Below are 25151 nucleotides of genomic sequence, written 5' to 3'. Positions count from 1 at the left end.
CAACCAGTACGCACGAGACATTATGCCGAGTCTAAGGAACGCATGCAGCATACGCCGACAGACACGATTGAATGCAATCGATAAACGCTGAAAGGTACACCATATCCAGCGTAAGTGCTAGTATGTGAGTCCAGGAGTCTCTCGGAATACTTGTACGGCAGGTTAACATGGCCATATAGGCATCAGCAGACAGCGGAAAGGGAACGATGGCGCGGCTCACCGAGGCCATCACGGCTAACAAGCAAAAAAGCAAGGACGCAGGGTTCGGCTCGGGGTATACAGACGGTGTCGACCCCAGAAACAAAACGTCCGAGTAATCAGTTAGAACGTACCATATTTATATTAAACCTAGGTAAGAGGGTTATAATAATATTATTATTATTAAATACGCCGTAGGCTCGAAGCCCCCGGTACCTCTACAAGTGCTCCCGTATGTCAAACCGTGCCCTAATGGCTGGACTAAATACATACGCTGCTACGTGTAACGAAACCTCTAATAGTCTAGCTGCGTAAACCACTAAAGAGTCTGTAAGGGTTTGTGCTAGTAAGTAAGTCCTGCTGCGGAGTCCTCAAGCAATAATATCGGGGTTTGACGTATGGAGTATAGGGCTCTGGGTAACTGAAGTATTCAAGTACGGTAACTGGGAATAGAGTCGTCAAGGCAGTTTGCCTCACCAATGGGTTAGATTGATGCTTAGATTGATGACTGAAGTAGAGACTGTCTATCTATGAAATGCCTGGGAGTCCTGTCCCTTATATACCCATCTCTCCTTCACTGATCGATTGATTGATTGATTGAAATTTAACGTCTCATCACGTGAGACGTGCCGGGCGCAGTGCCGGCATGGTCTATGCTAGTCGAATCTATGTTACAGGGGACTGTCTTCATCTAACATTCCTGTTCAGTGCGATGGGCAGATCTCAGTAAAGAAATTGGTCTCCTCCGCCCATTGACAAAACAAACGAGCTCCCTTGGCCTTGCCTAGGAGGGAATCTATACTATTCTTGGCCATATGCGCTTTTAGATGACCGGGCGTGGCCTTGCGGCCGCGCTTGCAAAAGTAGAAGTGGACTGGTGTCTTTGTCTTTCCACACCCGCAGTTGAGCAGTGCGTTGCGATGCTGGAGTCTCTCGTGGTAGGTCACGAAATCCCCGTGGTGCGACCTCGCTGCGAGTAATCTGGCTAGGTGTTGCCGGGGCAGGCCAAGTTCGGGGGGTCGCGGGTGGATAGCGATCCCTAGATCTCGATACTGTTGAGGGCAGGTGGTGGCCCATCGATCGTTGAAACTCTTCCAAGTGTAGGATCTCGCGATTCTCTTTATATGTGCGAATGAGGCCGGGTGCCTTCACTGATCCCCACTTGGATATGTTGGTTGTCCAACATATCCACCCCTGTAGATCACGTGACCTGTCGGTCCTTTCCTTCCTCCGATGTGGGGTCCCGTGATCCTAGCGTCTGTATCCACCTAGCCTGCCGACGGGCCTGTAATGTTGGTTCAGGGCCAACGGTTCGTAACACCCGGGCCTCCTTCTCCATAGTGTACCCTGCCGGTCGGAGTAGCTGCGACGCCTGCTTCCTCTTCGCCGGCCTATCCTGCCGGAGTATGTGTGACGCTTTAGTGCTCGCGCTGCGAAGCAGATTTCTCTTCCCGCTAAGCCGTAGCCGTTCTTCAAACTTAGCAGCCCGGGCACTAAGATAGAGGTCTAGTGGCGGGATTGCTGCTTCTGCTTCCAGGTGGCGAACCGGCGTCGCTTTGTGGGCGCCACAGACTACCCGGAGGCACTCGTTCTGTATCCCCATCAGGCTCTTAGCTGGCCCTGCCGGTTCCTCACTTATAGTATGCCACGCAGTCGCCCCGAAGGCGATCGCGCTACGGATAACCACCGTATATAACAGCCTCGCCCGTATAAGATCGCAGCCCCACGACATATTGACTAGCTTTGTCAGGGCTAGCTTTTGAGTTGCCATTTTTGTTTTAACACGCTCAACATGGGCGTGCCACGTCAGTTTGCGGTCGAACCAGACTCCTAGGAACCTCGCTGAGACTACCGGCGACACTGTGGCGTCCCCAAGGCGAATACTTTGCGGCAAGGGCTCTCGGGCCCTAGTAAAGTGCATTAGCTCACTCTTGTCAGGAGCGAACTCCATCCCGTGCCTCACTGCCCACTGCTGACACGTAGCCCAGCTGAATAACGAAAATAACTAAATAACTGACTGAAAAGCGAAGGTGAAGATATAGATAAGAAGGAGATGATGATGCGTGAAGATAGAGGACTCGTGCCCTACTCTGCCTCTGTGCCTCTTAAAGAAGAGAAAATAAACTTTCTCATAGCCCCGTAACCTATTTCCCTGATGTCCGGCCTTACCCCGTTACAGCATTTCCGTACAACCTAGGTTTTATCCCTTATTTTCCACCTTCTACAATGGCACGTATTGGGGAAGGAAGCGATATTCAATTAGCGCTTCAAGCGCTTCAAAATAACCCCAAACTAAGCGTACGATCCGTAGCACGGATCTATAATATCCCTCATACAACCTTACTTCACCGATATCGCGGCGGTACTTCACGACAGGATATACGATCACCAACGCAAAAGCTTACCTATTCCGAAGAAGACCCGATCGTACGCTACATAGTCGACCTAGATTCATGATCATTTCCTCCTCGAATAAGTGGTGTTGAAGATATGGCGAATCGACTACTCCACCAACGCGACGCAGGACGCGTCGGTATTAACTGGGCTTCGAGCTTCGTACGACGACAACCAGACCTCCGGACGCGTTTTAATCGAATAATCGACTACCAGAGAGTCCTCTGCGAAGATCCCGACGCGTACCGCGCGTGGTTTTATCTCGTACGGAATACAATTAATAAGTATGGAATTCAAGAGAAGGATATCTATAATTTTGACGAGACTGGGTTTCTTATGGGTCAAATCTCATCCGAGATAGTTGTAACGACCTCTGATCGACGTGGAAGACCTAGAGCAGTACAGCAAGGGAATAGGGAATGGGTTACAGTTATCCAGGGCGTCGGATCGGACGGCTATACTATCCCTCCGTATATCATCTTTGCTGGTAAAACTCACCTATCTTCGTGGTACGAAAATAGCCTACTACCAAAGGATTGGGTTATCGCGGTTACGAAAAATGGCTGGACTACAAATGAAAGAGGCGAGGACTGGATTCGACATTTCGATCAACATACAAAGCTTCGTACGAAAGGTGTTTATCGCCTCTTAATTCTCGACGGCCACGAGAGCCACCACTCGACCGCTTTCGAGCTCTACTGTAAAGAGAACTCTATTATCACACTCTGTATGCCTGCTCATTCGTCGCATAAGCTCCAACCTCTCGATATCGGCTGTTTTCGTGCACTGAAAAGAGCGTACGGTAAAGAAGTTGAGGATCTTATGCGGGCACATATTACCCATATCTCGAAGGAGGACTTCCTCTCCGCGTTCTTAAAAGCGTTCCAGGCAACTTTTACGATATCAAATATCCAAGGAGGTTTCCGAGGGGCAGGACTCGTACCGTACGATCCGGAATATGTGATTTCGCAGTTAGATGTGGAGTTACATACTCCAACACCTCCGGGTACCTCGTCTGGCCTTCCTATTATCTGGGAGTCGAAGACCCCAAATAACCCAATTGAGGCACAATCCCAGACCGAATACGTGAAAAACCGAGTTATACGGCATCAAAATAGCTCTCCGACAGCTACACTTACTGCACTTGACCAGTTTGCGAAGGGTACGACGCAGGTTATGCACCGGCTTGCTCTTTTAGAGGGTGAGAACGCCGCGCTTCGAAAGGCAAATGAGACACTTAGCCGGCGGCGTTCTACGAGAAAAAAAAACGGTTTACAGTATGGAGGATCACTTCGTATACAAGCTGGAGAAGATTTACAGTCTCAGAAGCTAGTTAACGGAGAGTTAGATAATAAATCGCGCTGGAGTCGTAGTCGTACGAGGAGGCCAGAGATACTTCAGCAACGCTGTAGGACGTGCGGAGAGCCCGGTCATAATATGCGTACTTGTCAGAATAGTAAAGAGATATCTGAAGAAGATAGTTCCGAGTAGTTTTAATTATTTTTTTACGTTATAGTTGAATTAACTTATGTCTTATTGTACGAGGTCTTAAGAAGCGTTCAATTGGACCGTGGGGTACGTTACGGATTTTGTGAAATGCGGCGACTACGTCTAGTTTAGTAAACCAGTGTGCTTTAGTTAGGTTTCGAAGGGTATCGCCAATAAGCGGGAGCGGATATCGATCGTTCTTTATGACTGCGTTGAGCGCCCTATAGTCGCTAACTAGCCATGGTTTCCCTAGTATTACCGGGTGTTCTAGCAATGGGACCACGTAGAAATAGATTAACTGTGAAAATCCTTGGACTTCAACCAAGGAGTACGTAACCCCTTGGATCAAAGTGCTTTCCATAGCCCCAGAGGCCCCCTTTACTATTCTTCTTGGGATCGGGATAATCGGGAGCTGTAGTTCGTGGCGTAATTCTTCATCGATTGCGGCATAACATTGGCAGCCTTCGTCGAGCATTGCGTAGGAGAGGTGATTCGTATTTAAGACTACTTCGAATAGCGTAGCGTCGCCGTTCATCTGCTCCTTACACTGCTCCCACTGCTTTACTGCTTCCTTGGTCGGCTCCGGAGCCCGACTTCGCCCCGGAGCTATGCTTTTTTCCTCCTTAGACGTACCCGTCTCCCCGTCCTCTAGCTCTGGCGGGACTGTGACACTCTGGATTTTAGCTGAGGGGGTTGAGTCGGGGTTGCGGGCTGGTAGATAAGGGCACTTCGCTACAAAGTGGCCGCTAGCTCCGCAGCGGATACAGAGCTTGCTCCTTTTCCGTAGTTCGATTTCCGACGTTGATACCCATTTCGCGCGCCGCCTCGAGCGGGGCGAACTTCCTGAGTCTCGGTTTCCGCTCCCAAGCTTGTTCATGCCAGTCATTGGGGTATCACCATCGGTATTAGGCGGGGACGGCTCGGTTATTGGTGTTAGCGGGGTATTGTAGCGGCCTGAGCTAGGCTTTTCAACCTTCCTTCGGAGCTGTTTGAAGTCCTCTGTCTGCTCCCACCGCCACGCAATGGGTTCTAGCTATCGGATGGCCTCATAGTACCCTGTAGGGTATGTAAAGGTAACAAGCCGGTTTTTAAATCCTTTGCTAAGGGAGTCCTTAAGCCAGGTAATCTTCGCGTCATCAGGCCACGAACCTGCTCCCGAGTCTGCAAGAGTTTTCTCTAGAGTCGGAAGGAAGGCGGAGAATTCTTGATCTTCTCTTTGCCTAAGACTACGTAGCCTTTCCTGGGCATCATCCCGCTCTTGAGCGTTACCGAAGGTACGCTCTAGGAGATCTAGAAACTCCTGTGGGTTATATGCCTTGTCACTCCCTCCGCTCTGAAAAAAGGTACTAACGATGCTTTTTCGTTCCTTATCAAGACATGCGTTAATCGAGTACCAGATCGCGTGGTCCCCACCTAGATATGGTCGGTCGATAGCGATTTTCATCGATAGCTCGAAAAACCACGCCTGAAAGTGCTTTCTATCACCGGTAAAGGGGTCGGGCCATGAGAGCAGCTTCCTCCGGGGAAGTCCTTGTGGTAGCTGCGCCCCGAGTAAGGTCGATGCAGGTTGAGAGGGCGGTGCGGTCTGAGGGGGCGCATTTCTAACAGGGTCGGCGGTGGCATTTTGGCGTGCTGCTATACGTTCGTTGATGATTCGTTCCAGTTGGTCTTCGGTGACTGTGATCGTTGGGGTTGGGGAGCAGGTTCTGCTCCCCCTATCGTGGGGGGTTGTCTGCCATTCGTTCCAATGTGCTCCTATTGGAGGAGCTCTATTATGCCAATAAAAAAAAGGATAGTATGATATGTAACGGATACAGTACAATGTAACGAGCCTGTTGTACTACCCTGATGTATCTATCATACTATGCAGAGGGAAGGAGGAAGGGAAGGAATGGCGGTGAGGTAGGGTAGCGCTGATTTGTATGCTCTCTTAAGTAGTGGGGCATTTGATCTGTGCTCCCCAGAGCCAGATTCCTGCGCACAGGCCAAGCCTGTCACAAGTACTGAAGATTCGGGGTTTCGGCAGGATGATAGACCAGCCTGCAACCCTCGCTGCAGTTCGGCTGACCTTGCCAGACACCTGTTCCTGGTTCGTGGCGCGAACGCAAATCGCAGGTCTTGATGCAACATAGCCCAAGATGGCAACAGGAGAAATAATTGCCAAGCCGATGAAGTCCAAGCTGCCAAGCTTAAGTGTCGAGTACGGGAACATGAGAACTATTGGTCCCAAACGCCGAAGAGCCCCCACTGCAAGATGACTGTATCTCATTGGGTATACTAGAAAATCCGTCAGCGCGCGGTCCGGTTTGGACTTGGGGTTCTCGGTAGTCCCGGTGGTCTCGTTCCATGATGACCAAACTGGGGTATGGTCAGAGTTGCAGACGGGGGTTCACGTTGGAGTTCCAACACTAACCCTTGCCAGTCTCATCACATGTGCACTCTTGTAGGGAATGAAACCAGGAGATAATTGGCGAACGAGCATGCCAAGGAATACAACACGGCGCTGCACACAAGTTGGAGAAAAGTTCACCGAGACAGGCCACATACGGCAAGGTCGGTGCGGGATACAGCACCCGCGCGTCGCCGTACGACGATGACGCATGTGAAGAAAAGTCGGCATATGGTGCCACTACATAACGAATAAATGTGCGTTGATGTCAGCTGCGTAAATTTTGCTTGATCTGCTTTCACCCTCCTGCAAAAGACCCTGGATCTATGGAAAGCAGAGTTGCCATTCCTCGTGTTTGTTTCTCTTATTCGAAACCTACAAAATCGGTTGCATTGAAGTCACAACTAGTATGGCACCTCCAACCTTCATGGGCCTCAGCGGCCGGCCGCTGTCATTAGCTGTATCCACGGTTGCGACAACGGGTTTCGTGCTTTTTGGATACGACCAAGGGTTAGTAGCAGCAATCGGCATGGCTCGAGGTGTTGAAACTGGAATCAACATTTTGACATTTGGCGTCTCTCCTATAGTGTCATGAGTGGCATCATCGGAGCACCTGCGTTCAACAACCTTTTCGTGGCAACGAGAGATAATCCGAGTATGCAAGGATTCGTGACGGCCATCTATGAGATTGGCTGTCTAGCAGGTGCCCTGACCATCCTCATCTTTGGCGACTTGATCGGTCGAAGGCGGGCTATGATCGCGGGCGGCCTTACCAGTGAGTGTCGCTTCATTGTTTCTTGTTCCCTTTTGTCGTTTGTATTTCCTCTTTCTAAATTTTATGCTCTATACGTCTCCGATATTGATATTTAGTGCCACAGTGATACTCGGTGTTTTGATTCAAGTTACTGCGCAGCGCCAGGGATCACCACTGGCCCAATTTATCGTGGGACGAGTGATAATGGGTGTTGGAAATGGCTTCAACACGGCGACTATACCCACTTACCAAGGTTCTTATAACAACTCCCGTCATGGACCGAAAAGCTGTTTGGTCTGTTAACTGGCTTGCAGCCGAGTGTAGCAAAACGTCAAATCGTGGCCTGCTTATCTGTATCGAGGGCGGCGTCATCGCATTCGGTACGGTTGTGGCCTATTGGGTTGATTATGGCTGTTCGTTCGGATCGGACGACCTTGTTTGGCGTTTCCCCATTGCATTTCAGATCATATTCGCTCTGATTGTATCGATCCCCATGATTTTCCTCCGTGAGTATCCGCTCTTGGGTTAGGTCCGAGTATATGCTGACTGACACGCGCCCTGGTAGCCGAATCTCCCCGCTGGCTTCTCACCCACGAGAGATACGAGGATGCTGAGCGAGTGATTGCCGCCCTGCGTGGGTACGAAAGCAGTGGCCCGGAGACGGCTCTGGAGCGTGACATCATTGTCGACTCGATTCGGGCATCCGGCGGTATTGGTCAGAAGAGCACCCCCTTCAAGTATCTATTTACCGGCGGCAAAACCCAGCACTTCCGTCGTATGCTTCTCGGAGCATCTTCCCAGCTGATGCAGCAGGTCGGCGGCTGCAATGCTGTTATTTATTATTTTCCAATTTTGTTCGAGAAGAGCATCGGCCAGACCAAGCAGATGTCGCTCCTCCTTGGTGGCATTAACATGATTGTCTATGCAATTTTCGCTACGACGAGCTGGTTCATTATCGAGCGAGTTGGTCGGAGGAAACTATTCCTCTGGGGTACCGTGGGGCAAGGGCTTTCCATGGTGATCACCTTCGCCTGCTTGATTCCTGACGATCCTATGGCTGCCCGCGGAGCCGCCGTCGGCTTGTTTCTCTACATTGCCTCATTTGGAACGTCTTGGCTTCCTTGTATGCAGCTTTCTAAGAGTTGTTTCCTCCTGGGCGAGTGGTAATATTGCTGACTTACCTCGTTCTAGTGCCATGGCTATACCCAGCCGAGATCAACCCCATCAAAACGCGCGCGAAGGCTAATGGTGAGTAATTCTCGGATTATTGACTCAAATTATCTGCTGTGTTGTCATAGGGGCGATACAACCCATAGGAATAGTATCAACTTGAACGACATGAATTAATTCTCCTAAGACAACATATAATAGCAATTACTAATGCTGAGAGCTCCCCAGGGTTTTCTACGGCAAATAACTGGCTCTGGAACTTCTTGATTGTCCGTTTGAACCTTTCTGAGATCTTGTCTCCATTATCGTGATGATTTCTAGCTCAATGGGCTGACTTGTCACAGGTAATGGTAACACCAGTCATGATAGCCAATATTGGATGGTACGTGGGACTCTCTCAACCCGCTTGTATCTTAATAAGATATTAATGCCGAGTGTCAGGGGTACATACGCATTCTTTGCGGCAGTTAATGCTTGCTTCTTGCCCGTCATCTGGTTCTTCTATCCTGAAACGGCACGACGAAGTTTAGAGGAGATAGAGTGAGTTATTTCTGTCCTTTTCCGATCTATATAGAGAGTACAAGTTACCTAAAAGGAGTATATGAGGAGCTTTGACTGTCAGATTATGAACTCGAACTTTAGAGTCACCTCTTCGATTCATAAGAGTGGTGGTGCTGACCCTGTTGCTCTAGTATCATTTTTGCCCATGGTTTCATCAACAAAATCAGCTATGTCAAAGCCGCTCGAGAGCTGCCCTTGTTGAGCCCCGAGCAAGTCGAGCAGTACGCGCTGAGGTACGGTCTAATTGATACCGCGGCCCACGCAGCTCAGACCACGATTGCCGATCGTCATATTGATGGAAAGGATGTTCTCGACGCTAGCGGCAGTGAGGAAAAGCGGATTGAGTGAAGGTATGTTTAGGAGCGTAAAGAGCAGTTGTGCTTCATATAACGACGAAGAATCCAGGAAATTTTGAATAGGATAAGGCAAATATGCTTAGTTTATACGTCTTCTCTTAAACTTATTAGTTTTTATTAAAGTATTTTCCCTTATCCTATTCTTATTAGGATCGTCCAATTTAGTTAGATTTATATGTTACGAACCGTTAGCCCTAGACTAACATTATAGGCCCGTTAGCAGGCCAGGTGGATATATATACTAGGATTACAGGACCCCGTATCGGAGAAAGGGAAAGACTAGTAGGTCACGTAACCTATAGGGGTAGATATATAGATCGCTATATATCTAATATATCTAACTATAACGTGAATGTACACCGAGCTGGCCACTTTCATGCGCCAACGCGACCGGCCAACTTCGTCTTTGATTTTCTCAACAATCAATTATGGCAAAGTCATACAACGAAGCAGACTTAATGCTAGCCCTTCAAGCTCTCAAAAATGACCAAAAACTTAGTCTCCGACATGCGGCAAAAACGTACCAAGTCCCCCGAAGCACCCTCCAAACGCGTAAAAACGGCGTACCTCTCCGACGCGATATTTTGCCCAATTCACGAACTATGACAGAATTAGAAGAGGAGATCATTATCAAGCATATACTGGACTTAGATGCGCGAGCGTTTCCGCCCCGGATTGCTGATGTAGAAGCAATGGCAAATTCTATCCGCGCGACACGTAACGCAGGGCCCATTGGAACGCGCTGGGCCTCGAGGTTCGTCGCACGTCGCAAAGAGTTGAAAACTCGTTGGAACCGTCCTTACGATTGCCAAAGGGCCCAATGCGAAGATCCAAAGCTTGTTGCAGATTGGTTTCGGCTTGTTGCGAATGTTATCGCGAAATACGGTATCCAAGAGTCGGACATCTACAACTTCGACGAGACTGGGTTTATGATGGGCAAGATCTCAACCAATATAGTAGTTACGAGCTCCGAACGACGTGCCAGGCCGAAATAAATACAGCAAGGTAACCGGGAATGGGTTACCGTAATCCAAGCGGTCCAGTCTACCGGTTGGGCGCTGCCGCCGTTCATCGTTGTTGCGGGCCGATACCACCTCTCTTCTTGGTACGAAGACGACAACATTCCGAAAGATTGGAGAATTAGACCTAGTCCAAAAGAATGGAAGACTAACGAGATTGGTATGGAATTTATTAAACACTTCGATAATTGTACGAAAGATGGAAAGTCCGGGATATATCGATTGTTAGTGTTGGATCGTCACGAGAGCCACGTTTCCGGCGATTTCGAGCTATATTGCAAAGAACACAAAATTGTAACTTTGTGTATGCCTCCGCACTCATCTCACATCCTCCAGCCACTTGACGTGACCTGTTTCGGTCCATTAAAGCGGGTGTACGGCCAGATGGTAGAGAAATTGATACGCCGGTCACTAACACATATCGCGAAGGAGGACTTCTTTCCTATCTTCAAAGACGCCTTCTTTGCAGTTTTCGGCGAAAAAAACGTTCAAGCTGGCTTTCGAAGGGCAGGGCTTGTTCCATTCAATCCAGAAAGTGTGATTTCAAAGCTGGACGTACGATTACGGACCCCGACGCCTGTTGGCTCCCCAGAAATCGCAACCCGACCGTGGGTATCAAAGACGCCACAGAACCCGATAGAGGCTCATGCACAGTCTACTTTTTTGAAAAAGCGCATCTCCGAGCATCAGAATAGCTCTCCGACGAATATTTTCTCAGCTGTCGACCAGTTTGCGAAGGGAGAAAAAGTGATAATGCACGAGCTCGCCCTCGTACGGGCCGAGTGCGCTGAGCTTCGAGAGGCAAATAAGATGCTAAGCCGGCGCCGGAGGACTAAAAGAATGCAATTACGGGAACGAGAATCACTTATTTTCCAAGGACAGGACCTACGGGACTCTAGGGAGTTGGCGACGCAGACACAGCAAGAAGAGCGCCGAAATGGTGGTCGCGCAAAGCGTGTTGAAACGCGCCCGAGGCGCTGTGGTATTTGCAACGGGACTGGGCATAATGCGCGAACTTGTAAGATCGCATTGCCATCTTCTGGAGAGGAAGATTCAGAGTAGTTTCAATTGATTTACCGCGTTGTGGTTTTACTATCGTAAAATTTCTATGCGAGGTTATGTAAGGGTGGCCAGCTCGGTGTCATGGCCAGCTCGGTGTACATTCACGTTAGTAGTATAAGTATTTCTATCTATTTTTTATAAGGATACTGTAACGAAACCTCTAATAGTCTAGCTGCGTAAACCACTAAAGAGTCTGTAAGGGTTTGTGCTAGTAAGTAACTCCTGCTGCGGAGTCCTTTAGCAATAATATCGGGGTCTGACGTATGGAGTATAGGGCTCTGGGTAACTGAAGTATTCAAGTAGGGTAACTGGGAATAGAGTCGTCAAGGTAGTTTGCCTCACCAATGGGTTAGATTGATGCTTAGATTGATGACTGAAGTAGAGACTGTCTATCTATGAAATGCCTGGGAGTCCTGTCCCTTATATACCCGTCTCTCCTTCACTGATCCCCACTTGGATACAACCAACATATCCAACATATCCACCCCTGTAGGTCACGTGACCTGTCGGTCCTTTCCTTCCTCCGATGCTGGGTCCCGTGATCCTCGCGTCTGTATCCACCTGGCCTGCCGACGGGCCTGTAATGTTGGTTCAGGGCCAAATCCATTCCGGAATCGGTTCGTAACAACGAGGAAGAGGATTCCGATTAGTTTGAATTATTAAATAATATTAAATACGCCGTAGGTGTTAACCCTCGGTACCTCTACAAGTACTCCCTTAAGGGGCTATAGATGATATAGCGGGCCCTTAAGCCGCGTCGGGCGGTTATACAGGTAAACTTGTAGCCAAACGACTACTAAACCTCCTGTCCCTCCCTAAGTCTGTGCTACAACCCCTGTCTGAACTACCGATACGTGTGGTAATGTGGCACTTAAATTCGTCCTCAGGGGTGGGATGCTGCTGATGTGCAGAAGATGCCCGACTATTTTTTGTCGCGACAAGTCGTAGTATCTGCTAATTGGGGTTCTCGTCGAGCGTATAAATCTCAACCATACGCTCAAGTGGATAGACCGTAACGTGTCGAATATCACGTGTGTCCAATCGAGTAGTCAGAAGTGCATAAGATTGTATATGAATGAGGTGTGTTATTGTCTGTGTTCTATTCTCGCGAACTCCCGTTGCTCTGCCCTTTATAGATTCTTTCGGAAATGTCGGAGGTGCATTGTTCAGGTGTCTGACCCCGAACTTCGGAGTTACTTTCGGGAAGAGGGGTTCATTTCGCCGTCTGAACTTCAAGTGACACTAGTCTTCTCTAGTGCCATATTATTTCTGAACCTAGGAACCAGGTGTCCTATCTGACATAACGTGGGCTAGACAGTCGCAAGAATCGCGGCGAGAGAGCGTGCTGCGCGCCTTCTATCGTGAGGGGACGGGTTCGCCGACGAGCGTTATCGGATAGGCGAGGTCCGATAAGGGGTCGGATTAACGATTCGAATTCTGGACCGGCTGTGAAGTTATATTCCGCCGACGTAGTGCTTGACGGTCGACTGGCTAGGATGCTCGTAATCCTAAACTGCGCCAATCTCCCTATTATCGCTGGGTAGGCGAAGTCTTGACTAAACCCCCTTGTGTGTCAGCTGCAGGATTCGAACCCGCGACTCGTCACTGACCCAAGTGGGCGAGGCTCAAATCGGGACTTATCTACTGTCACGACCTGGGTTGCATCGCATGGGTATAGACCTCGATTAGGTGCTATCGACCAAGATTCTACTCTAAGGAGCGAAGGAAAGAAGATCACAACTTAGGTTTGAGGGAGCGCGACTAAGTCATCCACGCTTGGCGGGGCTCCTACAAGGGTTATGATTGGCTTCCCACCTGGCACTGCCATGGCAGGTGTTCCAGCTGTACGTCACCTGGTTGTAGTGAGTCTGCGAGGGTTGACCTTCACATCTACCAGCGAAGTGACCAACTACACCAGCCGACTTTTTTATTTTAATTAAGTTATTGAAGTTATTTATATAGTGCTAAGAAAAGTAGCTAACTTGCTTATAGGATACGTTAGCTTAATAGTAAACCACGTTAATTAAACTTTCTTACTAAATAGGCGTGTGGTGTAACGAGGACACCACACGTCTCACAATATAATAGTCAGGTAGTGCAAAGGGTAGCTAGAAGTAGGCCAGTGTATGGGTGCGTATATTGCAAGACTGATTCTTGAAGAATCTAAAGTAGGTGCGAGCGTCTCGAGTTCTCCTCTTAAGCTGGGCGGTTCCGGGGTTCTACCGGATCGGGGGCGAATCCCTCCCGACTCAGCTTGTCAGCTGAGACCGGCCCGCCACAACGGCTCTTTCCTTACATGTGGTTATACTATTATATAGGAAATAGTAGTGCATATACCCAGGGTCGCGTCGCGTCGCGGAGTAGGCCGGAGAGTAGTATAGCCGTGGATAGGTTAGTTAACTTACTACGAAGAGTTATAACTAGCTACATTAGAAATAATTGTTTAACGAATTGCAGTTAAGTTGTCTTTGCTGTGGTAGTCATTATATTTGAGGGGCCAAGGGTCTGAAGGGGAGGTTAGTGCTTGTACAGTAATAGTAACATTGCTACATACGTGCTTTATACTGACGACGGGCAGTGAAACCACCCGCAGGTTTAAGGTGTGGAGATGATGGCAACGAATAACAAGATCCTCAACAAGACCTTACTATCCGGGAGGTGGAAAGAAATAACAAGATCAAGAGCTCCTTGCCCTGATCGGAACGACAAGTACCTCAACAGGTACTAACAACTGTAGCCTCAGCAGGCTGGGGAAGAAAAGGAACCTCAACAGGTGAAAGGTGGGAACAATGACCTCAGCAGGCACAATCAGATCTATAGGGGAACAGAAAGTACCTCAACAGGTACGTCAGACATTGAATGCCTGTCCAAGTAAAGATAAATTGGTTCAGATTACTGTGGAAAAGGCCGCTTGAATTCCTATCCTTTTCTCAAGAGAGTAACTATGTACATAAGGTCTTAAGTACCCTTCAAGAACGCGCTTACATAATGTCAAAAACGACGGGTCACATGGTATTGGAGCATAGACGCACCATATCGTTAGTTCTAGCTTTGTCTAGACTGTTGTTTGATATTAAATGTGGGATTGAGCACCACAGTGATTCCTAAGGTTGAAAGGCGCTTTATGCTTAGAATAAAAGCGCTTTGTGCTTCAGGATAAAGGCGGGATACAGGTAGCCTAGTAAGGCTGGACCCTTCAGATTACTTAAAGGCAATGCACACAGCCAAGAGAACAGAGAGAGGGGATCGAGCATGGAAAAAACGGTGACCTAACCATAACCACCAAATTATTCTTTTCATATAACCGTCATATCACGGTCATACTGCAAGATACGTGAATATCTAACACATAACTCGTCTGAAACCGGAAAAAAACGAAAACTAGCACCCAAAAACCCTAACCCCACGTCAATACCCTAATTATGCTACCTCTATAGTGTCATCTAATGCAGACGCATTCTAAATGGGGTTTAGGTGGGCTACCATGATCTATATACATGTATTCTACAATAGTATAGTTTCTACCGTGACAGCAGGCCCGATTGACCTATGTAACATGCATCCGGCTATCTGCTACTTCTTTGCATTTGGCAGTTACACGCATTGACCTTACAGCTTCCTCTGTGTTGTTACCTCTTCGAAAGCTTGAATTTGGTCCCCTACTTGTAAGTTTTGGAACTCTGCAAACCCAATACCACACTCGCCGCCCTTGCGCACATCGTCGATATCCTTCTTGAGATGTTTGAGAGACTCTAGTTTGCCTATTTCGTGCTTAAGTTAGCGGTTGAATAACCATATATGACATAGGAATGCCTGCATGAAAAACGGGAAATAGCCCACCTTCGAATATCTTCTCGCCTTCTCTGATGACGCGGAAGAGGTCATTTCTCCCCACCTTGCCGTTGCGTATCCTACAGCCTGCAATGTTTTTGTACATACGACCCTTGACGTTGATGGGGAAAATCTGTAACACCTCGGCGTCACCCAGCACCTTGATGCTGACATCAGGGGTCAAGTACCCGCTGAGAACATCCTTGACGTCGTCGGCCAAGTGGTAGATGACAGTGTGGTCTAGGATCCTGACACCCTGCTCCTCTGCCATGCGCTTGACGAGTCCAGATATGGGCAGATTGAAGTTGACAATGATAGAAGATGAAGTGGCCGCATGGTCGATGTCGCCCTCGGTAATGTGGCCCGGAACGGAGCGAAGGACGCGCGGACGCACCTCGTTGGAGCCGATCTCGAGGATGCTGGCGCACACGGCCTCGACGGAACCATGCACGTCACCTTTGACGACAAAGTTGACCATTTTGACGCCGCCCTCCTCTGCCGGCAGCTGCTCGGTGGTGCCCCAAGTGCCATCTGTGCGGCGTTCGCGGCCGTCGGGATACTCCTTGGCGGCCTTCTCCATTGCCCGTCTCTCTTCAATGAGCTTCCGTTGTTTGACACTCCTTTCATGATCGGCGGCATCTTTCTCGCGATCCTTCAACGACTTGCGATACTCGCAGGCATTCCTGGCGCGTCTCTCGTCCGGAGCCTGAATGACCAGCTCACCCGCTGCGGGCAGATCTTTCCAGCCCAGCACCTCAATTGGAGTGCCTGGCGGTGCCTCGGCAATCATGATGCCCGCCTCGTTCCGTAGATGACGAATCCTGGCCCATGTTGTGCCCGCAGCTATGATATCACCCGAACGCATGGTGCCACGCTTAACGAGGATTGTAGCTGCCTTGCCGATAGGTTTGAGACTGCTCTCTAAGATCCAGCCCTCGGCAGGTCCGTCTTCCTCAGCACGCATGTCCAGGATTTCGGAAAGGGTCAGGATATTCTCTTCAAGAGCGTCCATCCCCTCTCCTGTTTTGCCCGATACGCAAGCTACTTGCACATCGCCGCCATAGTCTTCAATCTCGACCCCATGGCGGGCCAGGTCCTGTTTTACCTGGTCAATGCGCGCACCCTCTTTGTCAATCTTGTTGATGGCCACGATGATGGGCACCTTGGCCGCGCGGGCATGCTTAATTGCTTCAAGCGTCTGTGGTTTGACACTGTCATCTGCCGCGACCACCAGAATAACAATGTCGGTCACGTTTGCACCGCGCTGACGCATCGTGAGAAAAGCGGCATGACCAGGTGTGTCTAGGAAGGTGATCTGCTTGCCGACCGAGAGCTTGACAGAGAAGGCACCAATGTGCTGGGTAATACCGCCGTGCTCTTGGGTGGCGATGGATGACTTACGGAGATAGTCAAGGAGAGTCGTCTTGCCATGGTCAACGTGACCCATGATGGTCACCACTGGAGGCCGTTGAGGGAGCACCGATGCGTCTTCCGGTAGAGGCCGGGGCTTGAGGTCCTCTGAAGCGCCCGTCTCAACGATGGGCTCGAAACCGTACTCCTGAGCAACGAGGGCCGCTGTCTCGCCAGCCATGATGCTCTCCAGGGAAACATTTTCGAAACCGAGCTCGCCTAGTTGTTCAAGGAAAAGGCTATTGTGAACCTTCAGCGCCCTGGCCAGATCGGTAATGCTGATTAGTTCGGGCAACGTGATGTTCCTTGGCCCAGCATCACGCTGTGCCTTGCGCTCTTCTTTCTTTCGTTTCTTCTCCACATACTGCTCATATCGGTCGTCGCGTCGGGCACCGTAATCGTCTTCTCCTTCGTCCCTGTAAGAAGTACGCTTCTCGCGTCTTGATGGGTAACCGTCCTCCCACTCATCTTCCTCAACCTCGTATCTCGACGCGCGATCTCCTCGCTTCTTGCCGCGATCCTTACGGGCAACCGAACGATCAACATCCGCGTCGCGGTCCTGCTCATAACGTCGGCGCCGGCGGTCTTCTTCGAACGCTTCAACAGGGCCTTGGACTGCCGAACCTTCGTTTGACGCTCTAGCATTTTGTGGAATTATGGCCCAATTACTGCTGGATGAATCAGACTTGGTGATCTTCATCGCTAAATCACCAGATGTTGTTGGGGCTACTTCTCGCCGTAGGCTCGTCCTATTAGAATTGTAACCGCTTCCCCAGTCCTGAAAAACACTTTGTGTTTGTTCTCGCCGTGGGCCAACTCTATCAAATTCGTTGCTCCAGTCTTCAAAAGCCCTTGACGTTCGTTCTGGCCGTCGGCGACCTCTGTCGAAAGACATTCCCCAATCATCTGACGGCGTGCGATCCGATTTCTCGTCGTGGATGACATTACGATTGAAAGCAGACCAGAAATCTTCATTCTTGGTCTTCTCGGCAGGCAGTTTTCTTGCTAAAGAGCCCCAGCCAGCGGTCGGGGCAGACGACGAGATGGTGTTGGTGGATACTGCTGATGACCAACTACCGGTAGAGTTGGGACTCGACGTACCATTTGAGTCTCCCCAATGTCTGATTGGTGGGGGGGGAACCTGATCTTGGCCCCACTGACTTAAAGGCCTAGGTTGCCGGCGCGTATTGTTGAAGCTGTCGGCTAGGTTGACTCGAGGTGCCACGCGCTTTCGTTGATTGTTTGGTTGTCTCGAGGTATTACGAAAGCCGGATCCATCGCTATCGCTGAATAACATAGATCGATTTCCCTGATGGGGACCGGGGTAGGGTTGTGTGATCATGCAACTTGTGCGATCGGTCTCTGCGATTTCAGAAGCTGGTGTACTAGTAAAAGCCCCTGAGCCCCAGGATCCACCAGAACCAGGTAAAGACTGATCACCCCAGGTTTGTGATAATGCACTGTGGGCCGTTCCAACGGACGTTTGGGTTGACGGCAGGGCTGAAGACGCCCAGCGGTTCTCCTGAGGGACTTCTGGAGCTTCCACATTTACAAAAGCACTGCCCTCCCACTCAGAGGACAAACCCACAGTGTTGTTCTCCCCGGGGATGTCTGATGCTTTTTTGCTACCAAAGATACCCTCGGTTTGATCTGTTTGAGCGTTTCTTTTGGCCGGACCCAGGAAAAATGCAGGATCCTCGGCGAGCCGTGATAACAGGGCTTCTTCCAATGGCTGGCCAGACAGATGCTCTGTTGTTTGCCCACGCCGCTCCCGTGGAGATAAGGGTAGTTTTGAAATGTATTCATTTCCAGGACTTGCGGTCACTTTTCTAACTGGCGTTTCCTCCTTTTCAGGACCAACCCTCCGGAAGAAGGAGCCAGAGCCATCGGCACGTACTTTGCGTTTATTTTCGCTCAGCGCTTCACGTTTGATAGCAATATCTGTCCCAAACTCACCTCGGCCAAGACCAGGTGAAAATATGTAGGGAGTCCTCGACAAGGGTACTGATTCCTGTGGACCAAAACCCACTCCCTTCCCATCGAAGGGATTGCTGTTGGCAAGTCCCGGGCGGGAAGCGGGACCCGTGCTATTTCGAGATGGCTCGCGACCTGGCAACGAAACCCCCCCTTCATCTGTCAATTCATTCCAACCGAGGGGTGATTTCGGTAACGCCTTGGCTGGTCTGATTTGCACAGCTGAATAGTCGACCTTTTCGTTTCTTGAATTCTGCAAGTACTCGTCAACCCTCCTTTGTCTGTCGGGAGCCAGTGCCGGCTTCATCAGTGTAGCTGGGTGTGGTTGTGTCTTAGCTTTCTGGGCTGCTTGGGCTGCCTGAGCTTCCAGTCGCTTGCGTGCCTTCAATTCGTGCGGCAGTAGCCCATCGCCTACAGAACTGTCGAGCTGAGCGTCGGCGAACTCGCCAAAGGTTGGCCTGCCCCAGCCAGATGCTCCTCCACTCCTGCTCGGCGCATTATCTCGGCTCCAGGGATTCGAGTCATCGTTGCGAACAGGCCGGGTACTGGAAAGTAGCCTTCGCGATGGGCCAGCTAGTTGGAACGAGAATCGGTGCTGGCAGAAGGTGGAGACTGAAAGGTTCCGCTGCTTACGGTTACTTAATGTTTTTCAGAGGAACGCGTGGAAGGGCGCGCAACCGTGACTTACCCGTAGTAACCTCCCTCTCAGCATACTGTCGTTCACAATCGCAAACTGTAATGCGACATTTGCGGCGTGCTGGAGCTCCCGATGTACAAATAATATGTACGAGTTTACGGCTGCTCTTTAGGAAGTTATCCACCTTTGGGGCACGAAGCCACATGAACGTCAAAAATTCAACGGGAAGTCGGAACCTTCAAGCCACTACCAAGTAAGGGCCCACTCTTCCGGGCCATTAATCCCTGCAGAAAGGAAGACTTGAACGAATCAAATTTAATATTGACTTAATAATCAAAACCCACTCGGTCTTCAGCCACAAATGGATGTTGCCTCCTTTTGAGGTCCCTCTTACCATATCATTGTCAAATCAAGTTGCATTGAATCTAGGAGCTCTCACCCTTAGCAAACTCGGATCGTGCTGGCAACCCGCTCACAGTTTCAGCATGGCTCGACAAAGGAACGCCGCTAAGGCCAGCAAACCGGCATCATTGAAGAGGAAGAAAGATGGTGGATCTCCGGCGCCGTTCAAAACACCACCTGAAATCTTGCTGCCACTCATTGAGACGCTGGAGGAGAAGCATATCTACATTATGCACATCGACAACAAGCCTGTCGAGTTCAAGCGCAAGATATTCGCTGTGCCGGTTCTGATGAACATCGCCATAGCCGCCCTCTTCGTCTGGCGCATGTACTACATCGTGCCCTGGTACATGGCCCTGCTGGCCTCGACGCTTGGCTATGCCAACGAGACCACCTTTGTCGCCACTGAGATGGAATGGGAGGAGCTGCTTCCAGAAATCATCAAGCGCACAGGAAACTTCATGGCAGATCTTATGCTTTTTGTCTTCCTGTGGCCTTGGCCGTACGAATTCTGCTTTGGCCAGGAACACTCAAACCCGGTTACTTGGCGATGGATCGTCGGGTTTCGGGATCGGGAAGTCATTGTTCGCCGTAGCCGCTCCTGGGATAATATCATCGGGGATGTAATCAATGACGAGAGCAGCAAGAGCTTGTTCATGGCACAAATCGGTCTCGCTACTGCACCAATGTTCCTCCAGGAGAAGACGGGCTACCTCACCATGAACAAGGAATGGGATTTGGACTGGGGCGTTATGATGGATGCCACCATCATGGTGGACAAGAAGATGATAGCCATCGAAGCATTCAAAATGGTTGTCTTGGTTCATCAAGAAGAGTTCGGCTGGTTGGCTGTTGACATGAGGATCGGCGACAATGCCCACGATGACGAGAGGAGGACACAGGTCTTTGCCTTCAGAGACGCCCTCGCAGCCCTCGGCAAGGAGGACCTCTTCTTTCGGTGGATCGAGATTGTTCAGTTCGAGTCGACGCAGCCCAGCGGTTTTGGGCCAGAGAAGCAGATTGAAACCGCAAGGCAGATCAGGGAACTGTTTCAGAAGAACGGGGTGGACTTTGACGAGGTCTGGAAGTCAAGTACTGGCAAAGATGCTTTGGAAGGATTGTAGAAATACAACCACACACTATGTTACTTCTATCCGCTGGGGCATCCTCTGAGGCCATCCGCGGCGTTAGTTCATTTTGTTCAGCAACAACCACGGATTATCGAGGGCAACTTTACGTCTTAGCGACTGTACCAAAGCTCATTAGATCACTGTTCAACCTTCCTAAAGGTTGTCAGCGTGTCATCTCAGGGGGCTTCAGTCTGTTGAGATTGTGCTAAACGCCAGGACTGTATCAATGGGATAGGCAGAGACTGGCGACACTCGGATGCATCAGGAGAAAGCTGACGTGCGTCATCTGGCAGCTCATGCAGCAGCTTCTAAAGCCGCTATCGTTCCGCCAGCTGAGGTCTATTTGTCATCGACTATCTGCCTAATATCCCGCCGTGTTGAGTCACAAAGTGTAGACAGTCGTCTGGTTGGAACGCTTGGATGAGTGTTAAAGATCAAACGCATACAGCTTAGGTTCATATGGTGGAGTGGAAGTGGAGATTATCTAGAGTGATGACATTGGGCGAATCTTAGGAAACATAGGCTAGGTTTCTCGAAGATAATCGAAGTTACTGTTGTAACATTTGTGAGCCTGTGATCTGTACAGAAACCATCTGACGCGAAGCTGCATATGTGCATCCATTAAGCTCTAAGCATGTCATTAAGTAAAAGTGGACTTGCAAGGTCAGCTCGTAAAAGCAATGGTTACTCTTTTAGGTCAACTTTTCAAATGAGATTATGCACTGTAGCTCAGCTGAGCTGAGAGCATACGTTTAGGCAGGTATTTATTATCGTTGTGCTTCAGTCGAGAACCACAGCATACTACCATAGAGATCATGAGGGTAACGTTCACGATGGACATAGTATCATAGCTTCTTCCCAGATCAAAGGCAAAGTCATATCAATAGCCGGGGCTTGAAGTTTACTAATGTTATTGCGAAATCAAATCAATCAAGGGCTTTTCATGCGATAACAGAGTGCCCCTTGCGGCCACGGAAGCTCATGGTGATATCTCGACACTGCTAGCATGTAACAGCAAGAAGACTCAGAACACTTAATGGACATGTTTGGATGTATCGATGCAAAAGTTTCTCTGGATTCCGACGGCAGACAAACTGCAACAGACCAAAGGGTAAGAGATCGAATTTGTTCTGTCCTTCCGTTTCCCCTCCAAGACCTGCCATTGGACTCTTGCGAGTGACAAAAGCCAGAGTGAATAGGAAGGATTGAAGTTTTATGAAGAAGGAAACAAAATAAAGTTGCGAGGGAGAAAAATTGCAGTACAAATGCATTGTGGAAGGAGCGGATAGAGGAGAAACACTTTTTCCGAATGCTAACGTGGTCCCTGCTTTCCATTCTGCTGATCATGGAATGAATGGCGGGGCAAGGTCCATGAATGCAAAATGCACTTGACGTCGCTGTACAGTTATGAACATCACCAAGCCGACCCCGCCATCTAGGCCCACTCTACTCTGTGACTCTTGCACGCAAGTGTTCAGTGTCGTGCGATTTTAATACCATTTTTCCATTTTGTAGTGGTCTTTCTTGACAGTCCAGTCCAGTAGTCATTATCTTGAGTTTCTGAGTTCCCAGTTTCTGTATTGCTTCTGCTTGGATTTCTCCGAAGGTAACAACAGTACGAGTACCTCTTCAGGGTCATCAAATTCCTGCATTGTAGTCATCAACAACCCGCAATCGACATTAAGTTCCCCCTCCTTGAACAGCTTGAGAAGTCTGCACCAACCTTACAACGTAATCATGTCTGGACGTGGAGGACCTGGTGGCAACTCTCGCGGTCGCGGCGGAAAGTTCAAGAAGTTTACTAGAGGAGGTTTGTACTTCGGTTTTGTCCTTTTCTTTCCTGATTCTTGCTAACCTGGTGTTACTTAGGCGGCAAACACTTCTCGCGCGACTTGCGACCCCTCGACGCCGATGGTAATGAAATCAGCATGTGGAGCGCCGACGCGAAAAAGAAGGATTCAGACGATGACTCTGAAGACTCGGGTGAGGAGTCTGAGGAAGATTCCGATGAGGATTCTGGCGTTGGTCCATCCAATAGCCGCGAGTTGACCAGAGAAGAGCGCAAGCAACAGAAGGCAGCGGCCAAGGCTGCTGCCATTGCCAAGAAGAAGAAGGCGCAGATACAGGTGGGAGACATGCCCACTGATTCGGAAGAGGAAAGCGACGACGATATGCCCGCCAATCCGAACCACTCCAAGGCCTCGCGAAACATGACCAAACAGCCAGCAGCAACCGTCGAAGAGGTCGCCGAGGCTGTGAAGAACTTGGCTACCAAGCCCGCTGCCAGCATGAGCCGAAAGGAGCGCGAATCCATGGAGGCCGCTGCGGCCAAGGAGAGATACCGCAAACTGCATGAAGCAGGCAAAACCGATGAGGCCCAGGCAGATCTTGCTCGGCTACGTCTCATTCGCGAGAAGCGCGAGGCTGAATCCGCTAGGAAGCAGGTTAGTTTCTATGTCCACAATCTGATTGTACTTATCACACGTACTAACCCAGACCCAGGCTGAAAAGGAAGAACGTGAGGCCCAAGAGGCAGCGAAGAAAGCAGAGATTGAAGCCAAGGAGGCAAAGAAGCGCGTGGCCGCTTTGGGGAAGCCGGGCAAGAAGGGAAAGGGCAAATGAATGTGACTTTGAGTGACCTCACTTGTTTTTAACAGCATAGACAAGCTTATTTTCCATATCCACTGTATCCACAGATACAGTTTCATATTGGGATTCTAACAATTATATCTACATGAGGAAACGCCTTTTTGATATGTCTAGCATTTTCAAATCAACTCATTCGGGCATTTATGTGTGAATACGGGACTTGGGGTTAGGGTTGGGGTTATACTATCTTATACCTTCAATTTCGTTATCGAATACGCTCTTATTAATATTTCTTAGGTTAATAAGTATTTAGCTTATAAGTATAAATTATCTTTCGATTTATCGTCTTTAACGTGAATGTACACCGAGCTGGCCATGACACCGAGCTGGCCACTTTCATGCGCCAACGCGACCGGCCAACTTCGTCTTTGATTTTCTCAACAATCAATTATGGCAAAGTCATACAACGAAGCAGACTTAATGCTAGCCCTTCAAGCTCTCAAAAATGACCAAAAACTTAGTCTCCGACATGCGGCAAAAACGTACCAAGTCCCCCGAAGCACCCTCCAAACGCGTAAAAACGGCGTACCTCTCCGACGCGATATTTTGCCCAATTCACGAACTATGACAGAATTAGAAGAGGAGATCATTATCAAGCATATACTGGACTTAGATGCGCGAGCGTTTCCGCCCCGGATTGCTGATGTAGAAGCAATGGCAAATTCTATCCGCGCGACACGTAACGCAGGGCCCATTGGAACGCGCTGGGCCTCGAGGTTCGTCGCACGTCGCAAAGAGTTGAAAACTCGTTGGAACCGTCCTTACGATTGCCAAAGGGCCCAATGCGAAGATCCAAAGCTTGTTGCAGATTGGTTTCGGCTTGTTGCGAATGTTATCGCGAAATACGGTATCCAAGAGTCGGACATCTACAACTTCGACGAGACTGGGTTTATGATGGGCAAGATCTCAACCAATATAGTAGTTACGAGCTCCGAACGACGTGCCAGGCCGAAATAAATACAGCAAGGTAACCGGGAATGGGTTACCGTAATCCAAGCGGTCCAGTCTACCGGTTGGGCGCTGCCGCCGTTCATCGTTGTTGCGGGCCGATACCACCTCTCTTCTTGGTACGAAGACGACAACATTCCGAAAGATTGGAGAATTAGACCTAGTCCAAAAGAATGGAAGACTAACGAGATTGGTATGGAATTTATTAAACACTTCGATAATTGTACGAAAGATGGAAAGTCCGGGATATATCGATTGTTAGTGTTGGATCGTCACGAGAGCCACGTTTCCGGCGATTTCGAGCTATATTGCAAAGAACACAAAATTGTAACTTTGTGTATGCCTCCGCACTCATCTCACATCCTCCAGCCACTTGACGTGACCTGTTTCGGTCCATTAAAGCGGGTGTACGGCCAGATGGTAGAGAAATTGATACGCCGGTCACTAACACATATCGCGAAGGAGGACTTCTTTCCTATCTTCAAAGACGCCTTCTTTGCAGTTTTCGGCGAAAAAAACGTTCAAGCTGGCTTTCGAAGGGCAGGGCTTGTTCCATTCAATCCAGAAAGTGTGATTTCAAAGCTGGACGTACGATTACGGACCCCGACGCCTGTTGGCTCCCCAGAAATCGCAACCCGACCGTGGGTATCAAAGACGCCACAGAACCCGATAGAGGCTCATGCACAGTCTACTTTTTTGAAAAAGCGCATCTCCGAGCATCAGAATAGCTCTCCGACGAATATTTTCTCAGCTGTCGACCAGTTTGCGAAGGGAGAAAA

The 25151-nt window shown here is 49.5% G+C and overlaps 5 protein-coding genes across 5 annotated transcripts; 3 read left to right on the top strand and 2 right to left on the bottom strand.

The window, feature by feature from the left end:
* Window positions 1–6002: 6002 nt before the first annotated feature.
* BCR38DRAFT_425759 (uncharacterized protein) lies at window positions 6003–6678 on the bottom strand. The gene has a single exon (XM_040859728.1). It carries the CDS (start codon window positions 6347–6349, stop codon window positions 6011–6013), a length of 339 nt encoding a protein of 112 aa, XP_040717665.1. The 5' UTR covers window positions 6350–6678; the 3' UTR covers window positions 6003–6010.
* A 29-nt stretch (window positions 6679–6707) lies between these two features.
* Window positions 6708–9444, top strand: BCR38DRAFT_387316 (general substrate transporter). Its single transcript, XM_040857502.1, has 10 exons — window positions 6708–6979; window positions 7057–7244; window positions 7348–7476; window positions 7538–7729; window positions 7789–8346; window positions 8415–8471; window positions 8622–8662; window positions 8738–8775; window positions 8835–8933; window positions 9086–9444. Exons 1-10 carry the CDS (start codon window positions 6879–6881, stop codon window positions 9300–9302), a joined length of 1620 nt encoding a protein of 539 aa, XP_040717664.1. The 5' UTR covers window positions 6708–6878; the 3' UTR covers window positions 9303–9444.
* Window positions 9445–15000: 5556 nt separating this feature from the next.
* Window positions 15001–17332, bottom strand: BCR38DRAFT_338280 (uncharacterized protein; the record flags this gene model as incomplete). The annotated part of the gene is made up of 2 exons (XM_040855606.1): window positions 15001–15152; window positions 15232–17332. The coding sequence occupies 2 exons, from the start codon at window positions 17330–17332 to the stop codon at window positions 15001–15003; spliced, it is 2253 nt and encodes a 750-aa protein (XP_040717663.1).
* A 2396-nt stretch (window positions 17333–19728) lies between these two features.
* Window positions 19729–20769, top strand: BCR38DRAFT_337433 (uncharacterized protein; the record flags this gene model as incomplete). Its single annotated transcript, XM_040855535.1, has 1 exon — window positions 19729–20769. The coding sequence occupies one exon, from the start codon at window positions 19729–19731 to the stop codon at window positions 20767–20769; it is 1041 nt and encodes a 346-aa protein (XP_040717662.1).
* A 1381-nt stretch (window positions 20770–22150) lies between these two features.
* BCR38DRAFT_387308 (casein kinase substrate phospho protein PP28-domain-containing protein) lies at window positions 22151–23682 on the top strand. Its single transcript, XM_040857501.1, has 3 exons — window positions 22151–22585; window positions 22645–23219; window positions 23278–23682. Exons 1-3 carry the CDS (start codon window positions 22513–22515, stop codon window positions 23395–23397), a joined length of 768 nt encoding a protein of 255 aa, XP_040717661.1. The 5' UTR covers window positions 22151–22512; the 3' UTR covers window positions 23398–23682.
* Window positions 23683–25151: the final 1469 nt, after the last annotated feature.

The sequence above is a fragment of the Pseudomassariella vexata genome (genome assembly GCF_002105095.1).
Source record: "Pseudomassariella vexata strain CBS 129021 chromosome Unknown BCR38scaffold_4, whole genome shotgun sequence".
NCBI classification, from domain to species: Eukaryota; Fungi; Ascomycota; class Sordariomycetes; order Amphisphaeriales; family Pseudomassariaceae; genus Pseudomassariella; species Pseudomassariella vexata.
The sequence above is the reverse complement of the archived record's forward strand: the minus strand, read 5'-3'. Positions and strand labels throughout refer to the sequence as shown.

Coding starts and splice junctions, on each gene's coding strand:
- BCR38DRAFT_387316 (XM_040857502.1), top strand. CDS start 6,879: ATGGCACCTCCAACCTTCATGGGCCTCAGCGGCCGGCCGCTGTCATTA. Junction 8,472..8,621: donor AACGCGCGCGAAGGCTAATG/GTGAGTAATTCT, acceptor AGAGCTCCCCAG/GGTTTTCTACGGCAAATAAC. Junction 8,776..8,834: donor ATGATAGCCAATATTGGATG/GTACGTGGGACT, acceptor GCCGAGTGTCAG/GGGTACATACGCATTCTTTG.
- BCR38DRAFT_425759 (XM_040859728.1), bottom strand. CDS start 6,349: ATGAGATACAGTCATCTTGCAGTGGGGGCTCTTCGGCGTTTGGGACCA.
- BCR38DRAFT_387308 (XM_040857501.1), top strand. CDS start 22,513: ATGTCTGGACGTGGAGGACCTGGTGGCAACTCTCGCGGTCGCGGCGGA. Junction 22,586..22,644: donor CAAGAAGTTTACTAGAGGAG/GTTTGTACTTCG, acceptor GGTGTTACTTAG/GCGGCAAACACTTCTCGCGC. Junction 23,220..23,277: donor CTGAATCCGCTAGGAAGCAG/GTTAGTTTCTAT, acceptor ACCCAGACCCAG/GCTGAAAAGGAAGAACGTGA.